Source organism: Pezoporus occidentalis, unplaced genomic scaffold (genome assembly GCF_034315485.1).
Source record: "Pezoporus occidentalis ecotype Australia unplaced genomic scaffold, CSIRO_AGI_Poc_V1 ctg226, whole genome shotgun sequence".
In the NCBI taxonomy this organism is placed as follows: domain Eukaryota; kingdom Metazoa; phylum Chordata; class Aves; order Psittaciformes; family Psittacidae; genus Pezoporus; species Pezoporus occidentalis.
This window is the reverse complement of record NW_026914138.1, coordinates 49920-74294: the sequence shown is the minus strand read 5'-3', so window position 1 is coordinate 74294 and position 24375 is coordinate 49920. Positions and strand designations below refer to the sequence as shown.

General features: G+C 46.6%; 2 protein-coding genes across 4 annotated transcripts in view; one reads left to right on the top strand and one right to left on the bottom strand.

The window, feature by feature from the left end:
* The first annotated feature begins 559 nt into the window (after nucleotides 1-559).
* Nucleotides 560-18751, top strand: GMCL1 (germ cell-less 1, spermatogenesis associated). The gene is made up of 14 exons (XM_062620957.1): nucleotides 560-765; nucleotides 881-1004; nucleotides 2773-2869; nucleotides 3891-3988; nucleotides 4455-4567; nucleotides 5245-5310; nucleotides 5491-5575; nucleotides 5702-5792; nucleotides 6255-6395; nucleotides 10283-10352; nucleotides 15166-15241; nucleotides 16111-16256; nucleotides 16462-16549; nucleotides 17692-18751. The coding sequence occupies exons 1-14, from the start codon at nucleotides 605-607 to the stop codon at nucleotides 17782-17784; spliced, it is 1449 nt and encodes a 482-aa protein (XP_062476941.1). The 5' UTR covers nucleotides 560-604; the 3' UTR covers nucleotides 17785-18751.
* A 1007-nt stretch (nucleotides 18752-19758) lies between these two features.
* LOC134164794 (hexokinase-2) overlaps nucleotides 19759-24375 on the bottom strand; it is a 36159-nt gene continuing 31542 nt past the window's right edge. For all 3 annotated transcript variants that reach the window (XM_062620945.1, XM_062620946.1, XM_062620947.1), the window contains exon 18: nucleotides 19759-24100. In XM_062620945.1, coding sequence (XP_062476929.1) covers nucleotides 23956-24100 — 145 coding nt within the window. In that variant the 3' untranslated portion in view covers nucleotides 19759-23955. The remainder of the gene's footprint in view (nucleotides 24101-24375) is intronic.

Here is a 24375-nt window from a genome sequence, read left to right as displayed (position 1 = left end):
TCTTCACCAAAGGGGTGGTCAGGTGTTGGAACAGGCTGGATCCATGGGCTGTGGGCAGTGGGATGAGGTTCCACAAGGCAAAGGGGGCCGGGTCCTGCGCTTGGGTCACAACAACCCCATGGGGAACGCTCCAGGCTTGGGGAATTGCTGCTGGGAACGGCTCATGGGGAAGGAGCTGGGGGTGCTGATTGATGGAGCTGAACACGAGGAGCTTGTGCCCAGGCAGCCCCAGCATCCTGGCCCGGATCAGCACCAGTGCGGCAGCAGGGCCAGGGCAGGGATTGTGCCCCTGGTGAGGCCGCACCTCAAATCCTGTGTTCAGCTCTGGGGCCCTCACTGCAACAGAGACATTGAGGTGTGGAGCGGGGCCAGAGAAGGGCAATGGGGCTGGAGCAGGGCCTGGAGCACAGGGGTGATGGGGTCCGGCTGAGGGAGCTGGGGGGGGTCAGGCGCTAACGGGTCAGCGGGGGCCGCGGCACCGCCGCACCCGGCGCTTTCCAGGCCCGCTCCCAGCCCCGGTGCTGCCCTCAGCCCCGCCCCGCGCAGGCGCAGAGCCGCCAACAGCCTCGGTGGAGGCTCCGCTGCTCCTCAGCGGGCCGCGGCCATGGGCTCGCTGCTGAGCCGGGGCCTGCGGCGGCGGCGGCGGCACCGGGAGCGGCTCCCCCCCGGTGATGAGGAGCCCGGGGATAGCGGCGGCCGCGGCAGCAAGAGGGGCCGCGGGGACAGCGACTGCGACGACGAACGGCTCCACAGCGGCCGCCGCAGGTCGGGGCTTGGGGCGGGGAGCGGCCTCTGAGGGGGCTGCGGGCCTCGGTCAGGGCCGGGCTGGGTGCTTTGTGCTCGGGGTTGTTCATGGGTGCGCGTTTGCGGCTGTGTACAGGAAGAAGTTCAAAAGCACGTCCGAGTACATTTACCTGACGCTGTTTCTGAACGGCGAGAACAGCGACATCAAAATCCGTGCCCTGGGAGAGGAGTGGAACTTGCACAAGATATATCTGTGCCAGGTGAGCGGCCTGCTTCCCCGCGATGGGAGCTGTGCAAAGTGATGTCGGGTGAATGTTAAGTGTGACTTGAGGTAGTTTTGTTTCCTTGACAGGAGGTGGGAGTGAGCGGGGTCAGGCTCTGCTCCCACAGAACAAGGGATGGGACAAGAGGAAACGGCCTCAAGCTGCACCAGGGCAGGTTTAGATGGAGCTGAGGAACAATTCCTTGCCCAGAGGGTGCTCAGGCATTGGAACAGGCTGCCCAGGGCAGGGCTGCAGTCACCGTCCCTGCAAGTGTTCACACACCCTCAGTGCCATGGTCAGTGGTGGCCTTGGCAGTGCTGGGTTAATGGTTGGACTTGATCTTAAAGCTCTTTTCCAAGCTGGTTGATTCCATGATGTTTTGAACTTTGGAAAGGCATTTGTGTGTAGCCAAAGATTGAGCAGGGGCAGCTAGCTCTGAACAGAACAGTGTTTGCCCATGGCAGACACAGCTTTAGGGGTCTTTAATTGGCTTTAGTTGTGATTTTGCCTCTCCCTACCAAAGGGAAGGTGTAAGCCGTTGGACAGCCTTGCCTTGTGCAGCATAAAATAAGTCGGTTGCTGTTTCCACTTGTGTCTGTCACTGGAATGATGTGAGTACAGCGGCAATGTCTTTGGAGGTTAAATAACTCTGTGAATTACTCTGGATGAAGTGATGACGACTCTTACTGTGGTCTGAATGTTTCGGTGCCCCTCATCTCCCGCGTTACTGCATTGAGGTTGCTAAATGACAATAAGCATTTACTTGCTGCTCTTCCTATTGATGGCAGATCAACAGATAGAACAGATTCTCCAGAAATGGAGGATTTCCTTTTACTGATGCTCTTCAGTAAAATGATCATTCCTCATGAAACTGAGGGGTTGATCTACGTGGCAAAGCTAATACAGCCTCATGAGCGTTGATTGGTAAGATGGATGAGGCCCTGCCTTTGAGAGTAGGTTTGACTGTCATCATAGGTAGGGGATATGCTGAAGGTATAGAAGTATTTCCATCATCAGGTAAAATCAAAGTTGGATTGCATGTGACTTGCTGCCCTGAGGTGAAATGCTGAGGTAAGAGGTCAGGGAAGGTGGTGCTGTACAAATAGGATTTATTCATCTCTCAGGTGAAGTTTGATGGGTGATAGCCTCATAATGGGCACATCTGCTGCTGAGAAGGAGAATCATGACTCCTAGTAGAACAGTATGTTTCACTTCATTTGGTTGGAAACTGGCTAATTCTAGTTTTATGTGCCTTACCCTTTAGAATAAAAGGTCTCTCTACATCGGTGCTGCATGTGTATGAGTCCTTGGTATGAGTCTGCAACCTTGTGCCTTTCTATGTCTTGCATGCTTTCCTTTCTACCCCCCAATACCCAAACTGGCATTCCCTAATGCCTGCAGGATTTGTTGTCCACCAGTAACATTAAGGACTTAGTTCTTGGACTAATTATATCCCTAATGGTGGTGTGATTTGAAGAAAAAGAGCTTATGTGGCTTTTCTGGCCCTTTAAAGCTCTTTACTTACTGTGATTACAGACATAGAGTACAAATCTTCTCTGCACGTTTTCACATTCAGAAACAGAGCAAACACAATTCATCCTTTCTCAAGTATGTCAGAACGTTGGAGCTTGTGGAAAGTTCCCTTAATGCATTTTTGATCTGCATAAAGTTAAATATTAACCAGTTTTCATGCCTTGTGCTGCTTTAACAGCTTTAATTGGAATGAATTCTCTTAATTGAGTTCTTCTCTTGTCTTCCCTTGTAGTCAGGCTACTTTTCCAGCATGTTCAGTGGATCTTGGAAAGAATCCAGCATGAACACCATAGAACTGGAGATTCCTGACCAAAATATTGATGTAGAAGGTGAGTGGGAACCTTTTATTCAAAGAAAACTCTGGAGCTAGAGGTTAAGTTGAACCTGGCAAAAATAACTGCAAATACATGCTTTATTTTTTAAGGATAACTTTGAAACTGGTAAATAAGAAACTGGGGAGAATGAGTGCTGTGCTCATTCAGGTTTGAGCTGAACTGGGGTCACCAACAGAGTTGAATTCATTTCTGTACCTCCAAGCTGGGAGGAGCAACCACTTGTTTTGTTGTTTTGGCATCAGTGCTCTTGAGATCAGCTCTTGTGGCGACCCAAGTTTGAGGGTGAATCCCATCTTCCTCTGTCTGGTCTTGAAAAGCTCAATCAGGGTGAGTGGACAGAATGTTTTGCTGTGGTTCCAATCACCATGGGGCAAGAAAGCAGTGTTTTTCAGAGGAGTAGCAGAGGCACTTGTAACATCGCAGGAATGTCTCAACGTTCTGCTAGTGTCTGGCTTCAGAGAAGGATCTTGAGGTTTAACTTCTTTTTATCTGGTTTTACTGCTCTCTTCATTGCTCCATGATGTGACTCTGTGGCTGGTTTAAGACGAGTATTTTGTTTAAGTAGTGAAAGGACAGGACAAGAGGAGTGGCTTTAACCTGACAGAGGGGAGACTGAGATGTTCTTCCCTTGAGGGTGCTGAGGTGCTGGCACAGGGTGCCCAGAGAAGCTGTGGCTGCCCCATCCCTGGCAGTGCTCAAGGCCAGGTTGGACACAGGGGCTTGGAGCAAGCTGCTCTAGTGGAAGGGGTCCCTGCCTGTTGCAGGGGGTTGGAACCGAATGATCTTCAGGTCCTTTCCAACCCCAACCAGGCTGGGATTCTGTATTTAATTGCTTAACACCAAGTTTGTTTTCTGTTTCATGTGTGTTTGGGCTGGTAAAGACTCACTTTATATCCAGAGGCAAATAAGATTGTAGAGAATGGGTGCACACAAGTGGTCTGGTTACCTTGAAGGATTCTTTTAGTTAACCTGTGCTCAATGTCCTACCTTTGTTTGATGCCTGTGCTCTTTTCAGCTCTACAGGTGGCTTTTGGCTCACTGTACAGAGATGAAGTGTTAATAAAACCCAGTCAAGTAGTTGCAGTTTCAGCAGCAGCCTGCATGCTGCAGCTGGTGAGTGATAAATATGCAACATTTTAATGCTTGTTTCTCAGATAAACAGTTGATAATGCACGTGGATGTGTGTACTGCTTCACCCAGAGAAATGAATCATCTTTTCAGACCAAGCAGGGGAAAAACCCCAAACATAATGCAGTGGTTTGATTACAAATGCTGTGACAAAGATCCTGTTGTAGTATTAAGTGCTGCTCTGGGAATCTATCTAGCAGTAGATTAAAACGTGTTTTAACAGCTCATTTGTTCTGCCCTGAAGGTGTTCATTAAGCTTGTCTTTCACATGGTGTATTCTTGAGAAAAATCTCTATTTCTGAGGAATGTTGGCTTAGTATTTTGGGTACTGGTCCCTGTAGCATGTGTGGCTTTTGTAACTGTTGAGGCATGGAAATCTGTATGAACTGCCCAATCTTTGACACTTCCTGTTGGGAAATGTAAACTTTGCATTGTTTTTCCTCCCCTGCAGGATGGCTTAATCCAGCAGTGTGGTGAAACAATGAAGGAAACCATTAATGCCCAAACTGTGTGTGGTTATTATAAGGCAGCGGAGACATACGGCTTAGACTCGGTGAAGAAAAAGTAAGACTTGATTTCTCCAAGCTGCTTTGTCCATTGCTATTTTAAAGTGTGAATTTACAGTCAGGAGGATGACACCCAAGTTAACTGTTACTGGTTTAAAGCTCTCTGACTTGGGCTTTGCTTGTCCTATTTGGTTTTCCAGTTTCTACTAGAATCGATAACCTTAAAATTGTAGATGAGCATAGATGGATTGGCTTTCGCTGTGAATAAATGGATTACTGAAGTATATTAGGCTTCAGTGTAACAGTGAAATAATGCTTCTGATCATTGACTGTTCTCTCACAAAGCTGCTTTAACGTGCACAACCTAAGCTTAGCTTTATTTAAATAGGGTGGATAACTACACACTGGGGAGCAGAATGCTGAGGTCAGTCCTAACTGCTTCCTTCTGCTGTGAATTCCTATGTTCTCAGACCTTTTTGTGGCATTATTAGGACTTTGAATTTTGCTTTCATTCTACCCTGAGAGAAACTAAATGCAACTTTTGAGAGTTTTAGAAAAAGTTGGAAAAATTGATGGTAAACTTCATGGGTTTTAAATACTTTGTCATGTTTTTATGCCCTCCTGCCTGGGGGTTATGTGGTACATAGCTAGGCTGCGTGAGCCTGAGCAGCTCTTGCAGGAATGTTGACATATGTAATTAAAAATGCAGGTCCTAACTCCTTCTTTTTAATGTAGGTGCCTTGAATGGCTCTTGAATAACATGATGATTCACCAGAGTGTGGAACTCTTCAAAGGAATCAGGTATGGAGGCTTCAGTTAACTTCCAGTCATGAAGTACAATTCCTTCCAAAGTATACAGCTCACTACAAATAACTTCTTAGGCTGTTGGTGGTTGCTTGTCACCTAGCTAGCTCGCTTGGTTTTGTCTAGATTGTCTCATAGAACTCTTATGATTTTATGATCTTACTTGCTTGTTTTCAGCATAAACCTCATGAAACAGCTGGTCAGCTCTTCAAACCTCTTTGTAATGCAGGTGGAGATGGATGTGTACACCATGCTCAAAAAGGTACTGTGCAAAAGTGTCAGAATCTTTGTAGGAATGAATGCATGATGAAAGTGTCCCTTCAACACCACTTGTGTTCCTTACTTGAGAGCTTCAATTCGCTCACTAGAGGCTGTTTGTTTTACCTAGTGGATGTTCCTTCAGCTCGTGCCTTCTTGGAATGGGTCTTTGAAGCATCTCTTAGGCGAAGCTGATGCCTGGTTTGCTGAGCGTAGGAAAGGTAGGAGTAATTGCCATGGCCTTGGATTGGGGAAGATGTGGGTTTGGAGTGAAATAGGTCTTCCTCCACTTGCAGGCTTTCTCTGTTTTCTCTGGGAAGGCTTGTCCCTGCCAGCACTGCCCAGCATCAGATTCTCAACAGCAATAGCTTTTTCACTGCTTTGTCCACATGTTTTCACGTGAGCAGAGATAGTCGCTGGTTTTGCTTTGTTGCTCTTGTTGTTGTTCCATTAGATTAACCTTTTGTTGCCTTCTCACTAGAAGGCACTAATGGAATTCAGAAAGGGAAAAGTTTGCTTTAACATTGCTGAAAGGATTTGGATGCAAGTGGTTTCGTCATTTCAGCTGCAGAAGGTGGTTTGCCTGTTCATAATAACTTTCTCTGTTCAATGGCTTAAAACTCAATCTCAAATACAAATAGGGTCTGGAAAACAAACTGTAATACAGGTGCTGTGTCTTGCAGATTTTGACAGTGACATTGCATTCCTGGAATCAGAAGAGGGGAATCAGTTCCTGTCAGTGTTCACACACTTGAGGTTACAGCATATCATCAGTGACTTGGCATCGGCCAGAATTCTTGAGAGAGATTCCCTCATACCCTCAGGTTAGTGAATGCTGGGCACTGGTGAGGCTGCACTTCAGATCCTGTGTTCAGCTCTGGGCCCCTCACTACAACAGAGACATTGAGGTGCTGGAGCAGGGCCAGAGAAGGGCACCAGAGCTGGTGCAGGAGCACAAGTGTGGTGGGGAATGGCTGAGGGACCTGGGGTTTTAGTCTGGAGAAGGCTCAGTGGGGACCTGATCACTCCCTACAACTGCCTGACAGGAGGATGGAGCCAGGAGGGGCTGGGCTCTGCTCCCAAGGAACAAGGGATGGGACAAGAGGAAACAGCCTCAAGCTGCACCAGGGCAGGTTTAGATGGAGCTGAGGAACAATTCCTTCCCCAGAGGGTGCTCAGGCATTGGAACAGGCTGCCCAGGGCAGGGCTGCAGTCACCGTCCCTTGCAAGTGTTCACACACCATGGAGATGAGGCCCTTAGTGCCATGCATTAGTGGTGGCCTTGCCAGTGCTGGGTTAATGGTTGGAGTTGATCTTAAACATCTTTTCCAACTTAAAGGAGCCTATAAATGTCATTTCACACTGTTACAGATTACTGCTATTAACATCACATTATCACTGAACAATAAAAGTCCCCATTCTCAGCTGGCTGCTGAAGTCTGAGTTCACAGAGCAGCTTTGTTCTCTGCTCAGAAGCTGTGTAAGCCCAGCTGCTGAGAGATGAGTAAGTCTGGAAGTGAGCTACCAAGTTGGGCTCTCACTTGAAAATGTTTTCCTTCTATCATTCATGTCTTTTGTCATGGAAACCTGCCCTTTTTTCTCTTTCTGTTTTGGGGTTTCTGTGGGTTTGGTTTTTTTCCCCTCCCCTCCCCTGAGTTAGCTATGCTCTGTGTAACAGGGTTTGGACTTCCCATGTTCTGCCTTTGAATGTGGTTCCTGATATCCTTGCTCCATATTTCCCTCTGTTCATTGTTCCTATATCATAATTGAATCTTGGTGCTGAATTTTGCATCTTGACTCTGGCAGGTTTTGTTCCTGGCTCTCGTGTACTTTGGTTGACTTTAAGCACATCTCTCTGCACTGTAACTGTCCATTCACCTGTGTCTCAGTGATGTCTCCTTATAGGTGCAATTCCCAAATGTAAATTAAGACTGCTTTTATTAGCTGTTTATCATTCTTGACATCTGTGTTCTTGTCCATACGTGTAGCCTTGGGGTGTCCCTTTGGCCATACATTAATACTTAACCTATCTTTGAGTTCCACTGCTGTCTCCCTGTAAAATGAAAATGGTTTTTCTTCATCTCATACTGGCTTTTTCCTTCATGCTGCCATGGATGTCAGCACGATGGTGATACAATGCTAAACCAGACTTGTCAGGGTGTTTCTTGTGAAGCCTGCTCAGGTTGTTAGATGCTGTTGAAACACTTTCCTGACTGTTAACATGACACAGTGAGCATCACAGATTTGCCTTTCTTGTACTGCTGTATCCTGTCTCTGCTAGAAATAATGGTTTAGTTGCTCTTTGGAGATGAATGAATAACCTGGAGCAGCTCTCTCTCACACTTTGAAGCTGAATTACAGCTCTTGATGATGGGGATAAGATCCTTTCCTCACCAGAATTCTGTCTCCTGAGTGAAGGGGAACAATTTCTGCTGCTTAAATGTACTGGTTTTCCATGCTTTGGTTTAAATTAACACCTTAACGGATGGAGAAGAGACTCTTCTGCACTAGTTCTGACACAGTGAAGTACAAAGGAACTGGGTTATTCTACGCTCAAAATGTCTGTTGAAATGCGTTCTCTGAACAGTAGGTGGAGGCCTAGCATTAGACACCGCATCCAGCCCGGGTGAAGTGTGTGTGAGCAGCCTGCGCCGTTATTGCCAGTAGATGGGGCAGGTTTTGTCCTCAAGCAAGTGACAGTATTTGAGGTGATGCCTAAAAACCCCGGCAGAGCAGATCTGATTTTTGCTATGTGGTATTTTACATGCTTAAGTGATGTATAAACTGAATACAATCCACCTTACTTAAGATTTAGATTGGTACGGATCATAATCCAAGTGCAAATGCATCTTCATTCTGTAATAAACCAGAAGATAACTTGGTGGGAATGATTCTTTTAGAGCCTAATTTACTGATGAGACAGGAGAATTGTGGATTATTTCCTGTTGAGGAGGAATAGTTGAAGGGAATGGTGTAATTATTCATTTCTTTTATACCCTGTGCGTACACAGGACCTGCAGGAGGCAACTGAGTGTTCTTGTTTGAATAGGAAAGATGTAAGAGACAGAAATGTGTCTGTCTGAAAGCCAGGTGTGCATTGTTCTGTTTTACTTGGTAACTTCTCAGTGTTTCCTAAGCAGTATTTTCTCTCTTAATGTTTGCAAATTAACAGTTGAAATATGCTGCATGAAACAGAAATAGAGAAGATCCTTTCCTCCATTCTCTATTCTTTACCTGTGTAGTTTTCCTTAGTTCATTTTTTATACTTGTGCTTTGGTTAATTCCCATTTTGGCCCTTTCACAGTCTGAATCTTAGCAATTAGTCAGTTGTCAAGTTTGCATCTGGGTCTTCTAAGACAATCTCACTTCTTCTCCCTTCTATCATATTCATCAACAACCTCTTGTTTTTGTGGGAGCTGTGGTTCTCACTGTCCCTCTCATCCATTCCTCCATAGAGTTTGTTCTGGAACATGACCTTGCATACTTGCCCCCTTGCTTGCCCAAGAAGGACTTGCTGTGCTTTTGCTGGCCTGTCATTCCTTTTGTATAACTGACTTTAAGTTATGAGGTTTTGTTCTGCTTTATCCCTTGGTTACAACTGTTACATTAATACAGCCAATAAAATCTTCATGGTGCTGTCAGAGGAGGATGTGATTTATCTTTATTCCTGGTAGGAGACAATTTCTGTTTGTTTCCACCATATCCATTATAAGTCACTGTTTTCTCTATTTCTGTTTTCTTCTTGTTTAGCTCAGGCAGAATTCTGCTGAGGATTCAGAAAACAGCCTCTTTTCCCAGGGGCTTTTAACAAGGTCCTTGGCTTAACAGAGCTTTGCTCACCAAGAAGATGTGTTGGGCTGCATCACTTCTGGCAATCGTGAATGCTTGATCAGATGAATACAGTGCTGGGTTATTTAGTGTTAGCTGTTTGTATGTTGTATCACGGAATCATAGACTCATCCAGGTTGGAAAAGAGCTTTAAGCTCATCAAGTTCAACTGTTCCCCAGCACTGCCGAGGCCACCACTAACCCATGGCACTGAGGGCCTCATCTACACAGTTCCTTGGGAGCAGAGCCCAGCCCCTCCTGGCTCCATCCTCCTGTCAGGCAGTTGTAGGGAGTGATCAGGTCCCCCCTGAGCCTTCCCTTCTGCATCTGAACCCCCCAGGTCACTCAGCTGTTCCCTATCACCCCTGTGCTCCAGGCCCTGCACCAGCTCTGTTGCCCTTCTCTGACTCCCCTCCAGCACCTCAATGTTTCTGTTGCAGTGAGGGCCCCAGAGCTGAGCACAGGACTCGAGGTGCAGCCTCACCAGTGCCCAGTGCAGGGGCACAATCCCTGCCTTGGCCCTGCTGCCGCACTGGTGCTGATCCAGGCCAGGATGCTGGGGGCTGCCTGGGCACAAGCTCCTCATGCTCAGCTCCATCAATCAGCACCCCCAGCTCCTTCCCCATGAGCAGCTCTTCGGCTGCTCTTCCCCAGGCTTGGAGCATTGCATGGGGCTGTTGTGACTCAAGTGCACTTTGCCTTCTTGAACCTTTTATCAATAACACAAGTGTGTTACCAGGTGGTGGGTTTGCACTGGTCAATAAGTGTAACCTTATTATTTCACTGTGATTTTATTTCTCCATGTAACTGTTCATGAATGTCCCATTCCCAGCTCCAGAGACAACACCAAACTTATTTATCCTGTTATTGTTTTTAATTTTAGAATGGCTGTCCCCTGTTTACAAACAGCTGTGGTTTGCCATGCTCAGAGTAGAGCAAGAGAATGATATTGGGTAGGTATATTACAGGCTTTCCTTTCTTTCTTTCTTAAATTAGAAACCTTCCTCTCCTATCAAATCTGACATGCTTAACTTCTGGAGATTAAGAGGAGCAGGGGCAAGGGGACTTCAGTGGTTTTAAACTCTGTTGCTCCCTCGGGAGCTGTCTGTTCCCTTGGGCTGGCTGATCTCCTTACCTTTTAATAGCAGAACTCTGGAAAACTTGAGTAATGCAACCAGAGGTAAACGCTGGGAGGGATCTTCTGTGTTTTCTTTTATGTTGGTTAATGCTTTTCAGTGCTACATTGCCTTGATATACATTTCAAGGCTGTGAAGCAGTACTTCAGCCTTCCATGTTAAAGATGACTTTAGAAGTACTGCCGACAGAGAAGCCTCTTCTGTCCTGCTTCTTCCCTCCCTGGGCTGGGTGGACAAGAGGTTGTGGTGCAATGTAACTGTACTGGTGTAGAAGTCAATGTGTCATTTTGGTTTAGGCAGGGATAACTCCACACTAACCTTTGTTCTGCCTCTCTCAGGCAGCGAGCAAGGGCCCAGCACCCAGCAGGGCTTGGCACCCTGGGACCTCTTTGCCTTGTTCCCTTCTAATATCACAGCCTTTTGCCCAGCCAGTGTTTAAGTTTGATACCACTCTTCATTGTCAGTGCCTCCAGCTTGTCCCAGCTACTGCATCCTTCTCCACTGCTAAGATGCTGTTCTCTCTATAATCCTATTTTATATCCCATCTTTCCTCCTTCCTAAACCACATGCTGCACTGTGGTGACATTGCATTGCCACTGAGGATATTCCATGGTGGTATTGCCATTGAGGAAAATTCCATGGTGGTATTGCCATTGAGGAAAATTCCATGGTGGCATTGCCATTAAGGAAAATTCCATGGTGGCATTGCCATTGAGGAAAATTCCATGGTGGCATTGCCATTGCCATTGAGGAAAATTCCATGGTGGCATTGCCATTAAGGAGTTTCCATGGCAGCTGTCAGCACACATGTCATTTCTGTGTCCTTTCACAGACGTGCCTGGAGCTGTGCTTTGTGTAACACCCTCACTGGTGTCTGTGTGTGTGTAAATGTGAGCCTGTGTCCCCCCAGAAGTGGCAGTGGCTTGGGCAGCAAGGCATGGTGGTTATGTTACATGTGTGCATGTGATTGCAAACTGTTTGCCTTCCTTCTGCTTCATTTCTGTGCCTTGCATTGAGCCAGGTCCCATGATCTCTTACAAAATAAATACCAAAACTGTGGCAAGATGCAGCTGAGGGAGTGTTTCCTGCCTTTGTCTTCTCTTCCTAGTTCTTAGTGTGCCTTGTGGAGGAGGAGCCTCACGTCAGGAAGCTGCAAAATGTTTGTTACCTTGCAAAAACCCATAAACCAGCGTCTCTGTGTTCCGCCATCGCTTCTGTTAGCCCAGCATTTGCTGCTCTGAAGATCATAGAATTGTTTGGGTTGGAAGGGACCTTAAAGCTCATCCAGTCCCAGCCCCCTGCCATGGGCAGGGACCCCTTCCACTAGAGCAGCTTGCTCCAAGGCCCTGTGTCCAACCTGGCCTTGAACACTGCCAGGGATGGGGCAGCCACAGCTTCTCTGGGCACCCTGTGCCAGCGCCTCAGTACCCTCACAGGAAAGAACTTCTGCCTAAGAGCTCATCTCGGCCCCCCCCCTGGCAGGTTAAAGCCATTCCCCTTGGCCTGTCCCTACAGGCCCTTGTCCAAAGCCCCTCTCCAGCTTTCCTGCAGCCCCTTTAGGCACTGGAGCTGTTCTGAGGTCTCCCCTTAAGGAGCCTTCTCTTCTCCAGGCTGCCACTTGTCTGGCAAGTTGCCCTTCTCTGGACCTGCTCCAACACCTCAGTATCTCTCGTGTAGTGAGGGGCCCAGAAAAGGAGTATCATCCTTCCAGCTCCTAAAGATCCATGTCGGGTGGTCACAGCTTGTTTCTGGTACTATTGTTCTCTTGGGAAGACTTTGCTTGTAATGCTGTTGTTGATGGATTTAGCAGTAGGCGATTGGACGTTGTGTGTTACTTCTAGCTCATATGGGAGCCACAGTTAACATGGAAGTGAGGATTAGCATAGTCATCAAAGCTGCTTTTGCTTGTCCAGTTTTCTCTCTTGCAGTATGGGATTTTCTTCATGTTTAAGACAGCTAAATCTGAAAATATCAGCTAGGGAAGGTTGTGCTTAACAATAGACTGTGTTTGCCCAAACCTCTTATTCTGGCCTTCATTGCCAAGGGCTTTCCTCAATAGCAATGGTAACAAATGGGAGGGATGTAGTGTTTCTTCTCAGTATGTCTTTGCTTCTGACTTCAGTAGTTTGCAAACTTACTGGTTCAAGGTGACATGCAGGTTACTGTTTAACAGTCGATAATGGGTTGTCTTGGGACATGGTGTTCTCTCGAGTTGCATGGGAGGTAGTGGGAGTGCAGGCACCTGTGTGTGTAGCACTTCCCTGTAGCTGTGTGCAGCTCAGCTCTAATGTTCCTAGTCCATAGCATGCAGTCTCTTATTGCAGTCCTGAGATGCTTTCTCTGTATTCTGCCAAGCTGCAGTGCCACCTCACTTGTGTCTTAGAAGGGAAGGCTTGAACTGTTCCATTGTATTAAAGCAAATACTTTGGGCATTCGAGCAACCTGTGGTTGAAAAAAATGAGGTTTTATTAGACCATGCTGTTATCCAGATCTGCCGCCCTATCTCTTGCATTTACTGCCTCTTGTTGATTATCTTAACACATTTTTCCCCTTAGAGATAAGGATGCAGACTTGGTAAGCTGAACAGAACGTGAAGTCTGGCTCCCAGCAAGCTGGAGTAAGCTCTGTTCTTACATCCCACATCCCACCCTGGTGCACAGCATCATTGTACCTGCTTGTTCTAGGACTGCCAACAGGAAAAGCAGTGTTGCTTTGAAATGTGCAGTGTGGTTTCCTCTTTGATAACTGTAGAGAGGAAAAGTGAACGTTTCTCTTCTCCTTCATGTAGTTTGCATTTAAAAGGACTAAATGTTTTATAGCTCTTCAGAATCTGAGGAGGTTTTAGTGTGACACTGGAGGTTTTGGCTTTGGGCTGCAGCTGCTCAAGGTTTACTTGATGTGCTCAAGTGGATCTGTCTTTTTTCATAGCTACACATCTGTACCAGATGCCAGACAGATCTTTCAAGGCTGTGATTGGATTCTCTACTCTAATAGTCACTTTGGCAGTGTTTAAGAATGAAATAGAATCACTTGCCTGTTCTCTAAGCATATGGTAGGCCAATGGAAGTGGTTAGAGCTGGAAATCCTGTATCTTCTGAGGCTTCTCAAGGGATTGAGTGAGGGGAATACAGCTGTCTGGTTGAGCATTACCTACTGATGCTTGTGAAAGTTGGGACTGAACAGAAATATCACCATTTATCACCATTGCTGCGTTTAGGCTACATAACCAGTTCAGCTAGAAGATGTGGAAGGAGCAGACAGGAGAGTTTGGGATGAATTTGGTTAGTATGATTTGCTTAATTTCATACAATCCTTCATCTTCCAGGATGGGTTTGTACAGAAACAGGGGGTGAAAAGACTCCAGACTGAGTTTGTAAAAGCTGTAGCTACAAGTGGGGTGTGTGTCCAGCAGGAAGAGAAGAGCTGCTGCTCCTTCTTGCTTCTCTAGCTCGAAGTGTATTTTTTGACATTGCAGGTTTGTAGTTTAGTGTGGGGGGGATATTGCCTTTCATTGTGATTTGTAATACTCAGTTTAAGTGTTCATCCTCAGTGTAACGTGAAGGCTTTCTGGCAGTCAGTGCTTCTTTGGTTGCTGATGTAATCCTGTCTGAAGTGAAGTGAGCAACTGGAAAACTGGGGCTGATTTGACTTACACTGGCTCTGCAAGGCTTTGCTACACCTTGAAACGCCACTGGCAACTCGGGTGAAACAAGTTCATGTTGATAGAGGATGACAGAACCAAGAGGCTTGTGGCACTTTGTGATCCTTGGGTGTAAACTTGCTTTAGACAAGTTGCATAACCAGGTACTTGAGAAATCATCTGGTGTCTCTGTGGGTGCTGCTTCATGCTGCTGTTCTGCATGGGTTCCTTGGCTGCAGCACTCTTATGTCTGCACCTAGTAACTGCGAGGTACAAACTGTACCTACTGCGTTTAAAAAGGACTTACTTTAGGGCTTGGATTATGTATTTCATTGCAACAGCTATTGTTTTCGTATCTGGAAAGGTTCTTCTGTAAAACTCCTGCCTCTCACAGCTGAGAGAGTTGGAGTTGTTCAGCATGGAGGAGAAGACTCCAGGGAAACCCTGTTGTGGCCTTTCAGTTCTTAAAAGGAAAAGATGGGAAAAGACTGGTTTGTTGTGACAGGGCGAGGTGTGATGGTTTTAAACTAAAAGAGGGGGATTTAGGCTGGGTGTGAGGAAGAAATTCTTTACAATGAGGGTGGTAAAACACTGACATAGATTGCCCAGAGAGGTGGTGGATGCCTCATCCCTGGAGATATCTGAGACCAGGCTGGATGTGGTTCTGCACACCCTGATCTAGTCGAAGATGTCCCTGCTCATTGCAGGCAGCTGGATGAGCTTTGAAGGTCCCTTCCAACCCAGACTGTTCTGTGATTCTCCCTGAGGTGTCCCAGCCTGGTTTATAGGCCAGTTTTGTAGAGCAGTTGGGTGTTCATGGGACAATTTGGCTTGGAAGGGATCCTGAAAGGTTGCCTGGTCTAACCTCTGCTCAAAGAAGGGTCAGTTGTGTGGTCAGAGCAGTTTGCTCAGGTCTATTCACCTTTCCCACGTTGAAATTCCATCCAAAGCTGTTCAAGTGTCCTTAAAGATGCCCTTTTCTTTTTGTAGGCCTCAAGAAATAAATAAAGAGGAGCTGGAAGGAAACAGCATGAGGTGCGGCCGAAAGCTCGCCGAGGATGGTGATGTAAGTGTGGCACGTGGCTCACTGAGCACCACTGACGTGGCTTGGACATGTTGGCTGTTTTCAAAACATGTTGCTCTTAATTGTCAAACTGCATCAAAACGATGTGGTGGAGATGATACGTGCGAGAAATGAGTTTGTTCTCCCTAAAAGGATGAAAGCACTTTGCTGTCTTTGTGATGAATAAGGAATTAGTGGTTTAATTGTGCTCATAGGCTGCAAGCAAGGCCATGTCTGGGGAAAACTTTAGGGTGTGAAAGGAGGGAATGGAGCCATGGCTTGTCATTTGAGATCTGTAAATTACAGAGTTAGTTAAAATGTAGCTCTGATCCCTGATGAAAAAGACATTTTTAGCTGGGAAATGAAGTTTTCTGGATAAAAATGTGTAATAGTCACAGCCAGAAGCCCTATGTGTTCCATACCCATATATATGTGCCTTTAGGTGGTAGGGCCTGTGAAAAACCCTGAATTTTTTCCTTCCTGAAGTTGCTTATCCTAAGGATTTTATACTCCAAGGAGTGCTTTAGGCATGGATAAGACCTGTAGTTAAGTGCTACTCAGAAATCATAGAATAGTAGAATGGGTTGGGTTGGAAGGGACCTTAAAGCTCCTCCAGCTCCAACCCCTGCCGCAGGCAGGGACCCCTTCCACTGGCGCAGCTTGCTCCAAGCCCCTGTGTCCAACCTGGCCTTGAACACTGCCAGGGGTGAGGCAGCCACAGCTTCTCTGGGCACCCTGTGCCAGCGCCTCAGCACCCTCACAGGGAAGAACTTGTACCTTAGGTCTTCTGTTGGAGAAGTGGTGCTTATCATTCGTGTTGTAGCCAATACTCAGACTGGTTTGTTTGGGTTTCTTTCCCTTCTTTTCTCCAGTACTGCTGGCGCTGGACTGGGTTCAGCTTTGGCTTTGACCTCCTTGTTACTTACACAAATAGTTGCATCACCTTTAAACGGAATACACTGAGTCAGCCATGCAGTGGATCAGTCAGTCTGCAGCCTCGGAGAAGCATAGCCTTCAGGTAAGCAGTAGCCAAGAAGCAGACCCTGTGTGTATGCCAGAATGTCTTAATCATAACAACATTTTCCATCTGTGCTTGCAGTTTTGCTGCCTCCAAGTCAGTTAGGGTTGAAAATGGTGTTCTGTCTCCTTGGGAGAAACTCTTGGTGCTGGAAAAACTTAAGTTATGGCAGACTTAAGTAATTTACCTGTTGTTACATCCCTAGGTTACATCTTGCCTCTTTCGACAGCACTGGAAGAGTTACTCGCAGTATAACAACAGGGTATCAGATCCTAAGCTTTGAGAAGGACCAGGTATGTTTGTGTGTTTTGGAGCTGTTGAACTTGAATTGTGGAGTCCAAAGCATGACAAAAATGCTGAGAAGTCCACGAGGCTTTTGAAGAGCTGTTGCTTATGTGGAATTTCAGGTTTCCTTTTATAGGTAGTGGATATGAAGCTGATGTGTGAAGTGTAACTAGAGTAGGATAGCATGGGTTTCATTAGTGTTGATAATGATAGTCCCGTGTTGCTGCTGAAGCTGTCTGCTGCCAGTGTAGTGTTCTGCTGCGCTATTCCTTGCTTTCCCAGACTTCCAGCACTGAATAATATGTCCATCAGACTCCTGCTTACTTAGAGGTGAATTTGGGGTTTGAAGACTCTCTTGTATTGGAAGCTGAAGAGTTAAAAGAGTGTCTGCATATTGTTCAAGGCTGGCATTTATTGATTAATTACTATTGTGAAAATGAGATGAAAGCCTGTGGTGTCAGCATTATTCTCAGACTACAGCCAAAACACAGCACTTTAGGAAGAAAATTAACTCTGTCCCAGCCAAAGGCAGGACAAAGCCTCAGAGAAGAGTTTTCTTAAGAGCACTTGCCCTTTTCTACCCACTGGTGACAGCAGAATTGTATAAGGGATGTGAAAGACTTGATCACCAAGTCTTTTCCATCCTCATCAGCAGTGGTAAATACATCATGAGTACATAGAAGACTTCTCCTCAAAGCTTTATCCTACGGTAGGGATGGCACACACAGTTTTGCTGCCCCAAACCCAGTTTGTAGGGTAAAACCCAGCATTTCCTACCAGAAAGCTGTAACCTGCTTTGAAGTACACACTGCTCTGGGTTGCCTGGGTGGTTAAACCTCTGGGAACTGATAAGAGGCAGAAAAGTCTCCAGTGTGCTTGAAGAGAAAGTTTGCTCAGCCATTTCGTGTGCTTCTTATCTTTGGTGCAGCACTGGGGCAGAGGGTTATAAGCATGTTAAGAGTATCTTATCAGTGTTAATAACATAAAACATCTGCTGAAGGTGAACTACTGTCTTGGGTGATTTTTTTATCTTCTTTTTGATATGTAGTTAATTAAAATATATGGAATATTGTCATTGATCTGGTTTTCCTTTTGATGTACTTTTAAGAGCATCGCTTACTGTGCACATTCCCCTGTGTTTGCTTTGCAGGAGGAGGTAGTGATGTATTTGGACAGTAGACTCCTGATCTTCCCAGTCTATATCTGCTGTAACTTCTTGTACACATCACCAGAGAAGCAGTGAGGCACTGCCAGATCATTTGGGAGACCTCTTTGGTGGAATCCAGTAGCACTTCTATAACTCTGCATGCCTGCTTCCCATTAAACGCCCTGCTGACGCACAGAGCTTGGCACCGACAAAGGCCTTACACTGTGGCAAAGATACATGGCCTTAGTATCCTCCTATGCACCTCTGAAGAGAAGAGCAGAAATTAGATAGGACCAAAACTAGTTCTCCCGTTCTTTTTTATTTATTTCTCTTCTGCATCTTCAGACAGGGGCCATTCCAGGTTTAAGGAATGTTACACTTCAGGCAAAAACTGAGCCAAATTGGAAACAGGGAATTTCTGTGAATGTCAGCTTATAAACGGACCTGTTAAATCCTGAGCTCACATTGTAGGATGTGTAGGTTTTGTCACCACGTTTTGGGGGGATTTAATACCAGATCCGTGTTACTTACTTTTGTGCTCCTTTTCCATTAGGGTCACCTATGTCTGTCGAAGTGTTGCCTGTACATCCTGTTAGTTATTTAACTGTAGAGATTCGCAGACCTTGGTTTTAAGCCTTTATTGCCCCTCACCCACGTTTATTTTTCTTGTTCTTGGGCTTCTTTTTAACATTGCAGCATATATTTCATTTTTTTAGCATGGGAATTTGCTATTGAGGAGGTTCATAAGTGAATTATTTGTTTTCCGTGGACTGAAAGCACTCTAATGTACCAAGCAGCATTTCAGTCTCAAACAGCAGCTTACTCTGCTCACACCAAATACCAGTGTTTAAATGTTGCTTTTTGTGACTTGTTTTAACTGTTCTTCTGGGATTACACCCTGGTTTAGCTCAGGAACCTGTGACCTTTGAGTGCCTTGGAGTTGTAAGTGTTAACCCAAACCTCACTTCACTTGAGCACGGTCACAGCATTCAAAGGAAGAGCTGGGAAGAAGGGATTCCTTCTGGGTTTTGATGAATGAGTCAAGTGTAAGAGGTACACTGTAGCCTTGCTTTGTATGTGTTGAGTTTTATGTTTCTCTGTTGCAGTTTTGAATTCAAAGGGAGAATTTTACCTCTTTAGGCTATTTGTTTTTTTTTATGTCAGAAAAGCAGAAACCCATTTGTACTTTTATAACAAAGATTAAAACGTGTTAGGCAAGATGGAAAAATGGGGCAACTTGTCAATAAAGGACTTCAAGTGGAATACTCCCCCATGTCTACCCTTTTCTGCCATGAATAGCTTTTCCTATTGGATTCAGCCCTCGGATGCACCTCTGTGTAATCTTGCCTTGTGCCGTACTTCAGAAGCAGGAAGCAGAAGGATTTTAAGGCATTCACCTGCTGCAGCATCAAACTTGGTACTTAGATGCTTTAGTAAGCAGTTTTCTTGGGTTTAACTAGAAATACCAAGCCTTTAAAGCCAAGTCATGGGTTGAGTGGAAAGGAGTTTGTGCTGCTGGTTAATGGCAGAACTGGTACCTAAAACCGAGGTTGGTTTTAAACAACTCCCTGGTTTTTGTGGAATATAAAGGCTGAAATTTAAGCTTTGGTGGTGGGTTGTGCTCCACAGGGCTCCTGCTTTGTGCACAGGGCTCAGCACCACCCGTTTTGGTCCAGATCCTGAGCTGCCTTTGCACTTTGCTGCCTCCCAGGGTCAAGCCATTGCTGTGTGTGAACACATCTGGCCAACACATCTGCCCTGCAGCTGGGGAACTACCTCTCTGCAGGGGGGTGAGGGTGTGGAATGTGGAGCAAGAGCTTCCATGAAACTCATCTTGGTATTGTTTCTCAGATATGAATGAGTGTCCTGATCCTCCCTGCACCCTCCTGGTTGTGGAGGGACTGTCAATGCAAGGGGACAAATCCCTTCCAAACTTCAGTCCAGCGGGCAGGATGAGGGCTTTGGGATGGGGCAGTGGTGAAGGTGCCCTTCCTCAGGGGTAGCTAAGGAGGAAGAGGAGCCCAGAAACCAAAACACATCACAACTTACCCCAGAACGTGGGGGGATTGGTTGGTTGTTTTTCTCTCTTTTATTTGTCACTGACTAGGAGCAGCAGTCATGGCAAAGGGGGAGCTGAGAAGTACAACACCACACTCAGGAAAACGGTATGAAAAGTACAAAAATAAGGAAGCCTATTATATATAATATCATTGCAGTCAATTCCTAAAAATAAATACTGTAAACACGACAGAACAACATCAGGTGAATCTAGAGTCACTCGTTTCTGCTAGCAGCTGAACAGTCTTTGGCTTTACTTAACTCCCCTGCCCCGCACGGAGCCAACACCCACATTAAGATGCATTTTCTTTGCCTCAGGCCAGAAAGACTCCAGACTTGTCAGGAATGTGGCAATAACATGACTCTTCCTCACTCCAAATGCCCCTGTGACCAGGAATTGCCTCTTTTTGTCTTCAGTGAGTGCTGTTCTACCAAAGCAAGCACAAGAAGGTATTTCCCTTTCTATCTGCTGGGAGGGGAGGGGATTGAGGGGAGGTGGGGGACCAAGGATTCCCCCAGGCCAGTTTAGTTTGCTGCTGTCACCTCTGGCATGGGGAACTGTGGGGTTTATCACTCGTTTACACCTCTCCCTGCTCCCTTCCCATGCACTTGGACCTTCACCCTCTTATCTCTGATAGCCTGGCTTGCTGATAAGAGATAAGATTGCCAGGGCAGCACCCAGGCTGCGAAAACCTTTTGGGACAGGCTGCCCCAGGGCTGCTTTCAGGCCAGAGATCTCCACATCCCCCATACTCCTCATCGTCTTGGGTGATGGAATACCAGCTTCTCCTACTCTGCCTTTGGGAAGGAAAGAGGCAAATTCCTCTTGCAAGGCTCAATAATTTGCTGTTTGTGTGTGCTCACACATATACATTTCTATATAACTTAAAATAAGCAGTGCCAATAACAACCTGACCAAACTACCAACAAATAGAGAATTGCCAGGGAGGAGAGGGCAGTGTCTCCAGTGGAGCAGCTACCACAGTGGAAGACACTGTTCTCCTGCTGCTTCTGGCCAAAGAAGGTGCCAGCACAAGGCCAGGAGTGCGAAGAAAATGCATCCTAATGGGAACAACCAAGCGAAACAAAAGCCATCCTAAATCCACAAAGCAGTGCTTCTTGCCGGAGAGAAGAGACAGGCTGGGCACGTCAGTCTGTCCATCTCTCCCTACATACAATAATTTGATCTTCCCTTCATATCAAGAGTTAGGATTTAATCTTCCCTTCTTCATTTTAAACACATTCACAGAGCATCCCACGGCAACGTTTTGGTGTGAGGTTACAGTCCCACCTAAGTTACAATCAGACTGTACAGCAAACATCTCTGGTGCTCACCCCCTTTGAGACAAAAAGGAGCACAAACTTCTCCAAGTGTTGGATGAAACCCTTCCCTGTACAGCCACGGCCAAGGGCATAGCTGTGATCACAGGTTAACATGAGTGTCTTACAGCGCTTCAAGTATTGCTCTTTAACTTAGGAACACTTCAGACCCTGCTTTATCTGAGCCAAAGCAAAAGGGAAGCAAAAGCTTTCAAGCTTTACAGGAGTCTCGTGGATATCCAGGTGAGCATCCATCTGCCCAAGCCCAGCCAAAAATCCCCCCTAACCTCACAGAAAGCTCAGATCCACACTGGGCTCCATGTGAGCTCCTTCCCTGTGTCAGCCCCGCAGAGCAGATGCTGCTCCAGGTAACTCATCCTGCCTTTACTTCCTCTATTCCAGGAGAGGCGAAAGCACTCAGCACTTCATCACCACCCTGCAAGCTCAGGGCTAATCCTTCCTGCTGCTGTAAAGTCCCAGCCCATCCCTGCTGCAGAGAAAGGGCATGAGGTTACCCTGCTCCTAACCAGGTACTTCACTACCCACGTTTCCTTCTCGCCCTTTTAGTCACCTGCTCCACCAATTCACTGAGCTGGAGCCTGAATCAGCTACCAAAGGGCTGCCCCTTGTCCCAACCCTTCCCACTTTCCCCCCAAAACTACCCTTGTATAGAATGCAGCTCGCTACCTGATGAAAACACTACCTACTTTAAAAGGGGTACAGCTGGATAAGAGTTTAAAAACAGCCACTGATGTAACCTCCTGCAGGGTGCAGTAGGTAAAAAACCCATTTCTCCACGTTTTTCAGTAGGCAAAATGCTGGTTTTCTGGGGAAAGAATCACACACAACTGCTTGGTACCATGTTAGAGGGTTTCTGTATCAGCTTTCCAGATTTATTTAACATCTGCTCAAACTTCCACTAAACTTAGTCTCTTACGTGGCTTCTATACACAGGCAGGTTTTATTGGTTAAAATTGTCTTGAGGCTTATAAAAAAAATAAGCATTTAAAATGCCCAAAGAGTAATTTTGCTTTAAAGTTGTGCTACTGAACTTGACCCTCGCCATAGAAGAGAGACTTTTGGTAATGAGGTTACCCCAAGCAGTAGAAAAATATCCATTAAAAATAGACAAAATCTCTATCCTCCAAACTGAAGGGCTCTTGGTGGGATTTAGGAGTTAAATTCTTTTTGTACATCACTGGAATTTCATTCTCTTCTGCTATATATTTACAGGAACATCCCCATCCCTATCTGAGCCTCTGCTCACCCAGAGAACTGCAGCATCTCCATCCACAGGCTTTCTGTTGGTGAAAATGAATCTCTTGCTTTTCCCCATGGCACACAAAGGGATGCTATGGGAGCACAAAGGGATGCTGTGGGCACGCACGTCGCTGGGAACGCTCCCAGACAGCCCCGAGGATGCCAAATGGAACTGAGGTGACACCAGTTATCGCTGCTAACTTCATGGAATGAGTTGGGATCGCCTCTGCCTCGCCGCATCGCCCTTGGGATGTGTGACTGGGATGGTGGCAGGAGGGACACAGGGTCCCTGCAGAGCTCTGGGATACTTCAGAGAGCAAAACAGGCCAGGTAGGGCAGGGGGAACAAAAGAAAACCTTTCCTTAGGCTAAACCCAGCCTCATCACCCTGCACACGGCATCCCTGGCTTTCTGGTATCCCTTTTGTTCTGGGGTTAAATCCAGAATGGCCAAACCTCTGGTGTTCCTGCCCTTGGGAATTTGGGATCTCTTTGTCCAGTCTACCCCAAGAAAGTTTTAAATTAAAAAAAATATAAGTACTCTGTACCCTTCTTAAACAACATTAAAAGGTGAAATCAAAACTAAGCAATATAACACCCCCACCCCCCCAAAGACTATGTACATACAAAGACATAAGATCTCTTGCAACATAAATACACAGTGTTTGAATCCAGGTGTCACCTAAAAGGCTGAAGACAGAGGACGATTTCACAGCCAAGAAGCAAACCCGACTCACCACACAGGACCATGACAGGGGGTGAGACCCACCCAGCGTGGTGGCGGCTCCCTCTTACCCGCACATGGACCAGGGAAGGGGGCTAGTGGTTTCCAAGGGGGTGTAACACAACCCTAGACACATGCCACATTCCTACGCTCTAGTCGGGGTACGGGAGAGAGGTTGGGAAATGGGATTAGACCCTGAGTCCCCAGTTATTTCCAGGCACGTGCTCTGCTGGAGCGGTTAAAGGGGCACCTCTAACTTGGCCCAGCAGGTTCTTTATTATTGCTCACCACCAGAGATACTTGGTACCTCTCAGTGCAGACTCACGGTGGTTGAGGTTCTGCACCCTGTGCTTTTAAAAGTTACCATGACTTTCATGGAAATAATACAGCCTTGATCAGGGTAAAAGACTAATGGAGGTCTTTAGCCCAATCTTAAAAGAGGTTTGCTTTCTACAGCACGGACACGCTAGGACTCCGACAGACATAAATAGGTACCAGTTAACCATAAAGTGACAATGCAGCATCTCGATTATTCTAGCATTATCCTTTCTGCTGTTAGGGAAGATGTGAGAGTGGTTAGGAGATGTGGGGAGGAGAGCTGCGGGTGGAACAGGCCCAGCTCTAACTGGAAATGTAGGTAGACAGCCAAAAGACACTTTTAGCTTTACTTGAGAGGCGGTTTTATGGCATGCAGTAAAACTCCTAAGACAACACTTTATAACAAAGCACACAGCATCTCCAGTCCCACTTGGGAGGAGCTCGAGAGAACAAGTAAAGCTAAGAGTCTGCTTGCAGGGGGAGGCTGCACGTGTATGTGTGTGTGTGTGTGTGTGTGTACGGAGGGAGGGAAGGAAGGGGAATGTCCTGCTTTGCTGACACCAAGCTCTTCGGCAACCCCTCCTTGCTCCTACCGCTGGCCAGCCTCCCGGATGCGGCACGCCACGGCTGTGATGAGCGCTGCGCCCTTGCCGCTGCCGTCCTCCGACTGCAGGAAGGTCACTTCGCACTTGGGGGACAGCTGCTTCACTGTCTCGTGCATGACCGTGGAGAAGCTGCAGGGAAAGGGGAGAGCTGGTGACTCAACCCGCCTCGGGTAAAGGCGCCTGCTCCGTGAGGAGCAGAGCACATCACCCCCATCGTGTCGAGCTGCAGGGACTCTTCCTCAGGGGCTGTAGGGGTAGGATAGGGGGGAATGGTTTTAAACTGAATCAGGTTGGAGATAAGGAAGCTCTTCCCTTGGTGCACCACAGTGCCAAGAGAAGCTGTGGCTGCCCCATCCCTGGCAGTGCTCAAGGCCAGGTTGGACACAGGGGCTTGGAGCAAGCTG

Coding starts and splice junctions, on each gene's coding strand:
- GMCL1 (XM_062620957.1), top strand. CDS start 605: ATGGGCTCGCTGCTGAGCCGGGGCCTGCGGCGGCGGCGGCGGCACCGG. Junction 5,793..6,254: donor GTTTGCTGAGCGTAGGAAAG/GTAGGAGTAATT, acceptor TGTGTCTTGCAG/ATTTTGACAGTGACATTGCA. Junction 16,257..16,461: donor CGGAGAAGCATAGCCTTCAG/GTAAGCAGTAGC, acceptor TTACATCCCTAG/GTTACATCTTGCCTCTTTCG.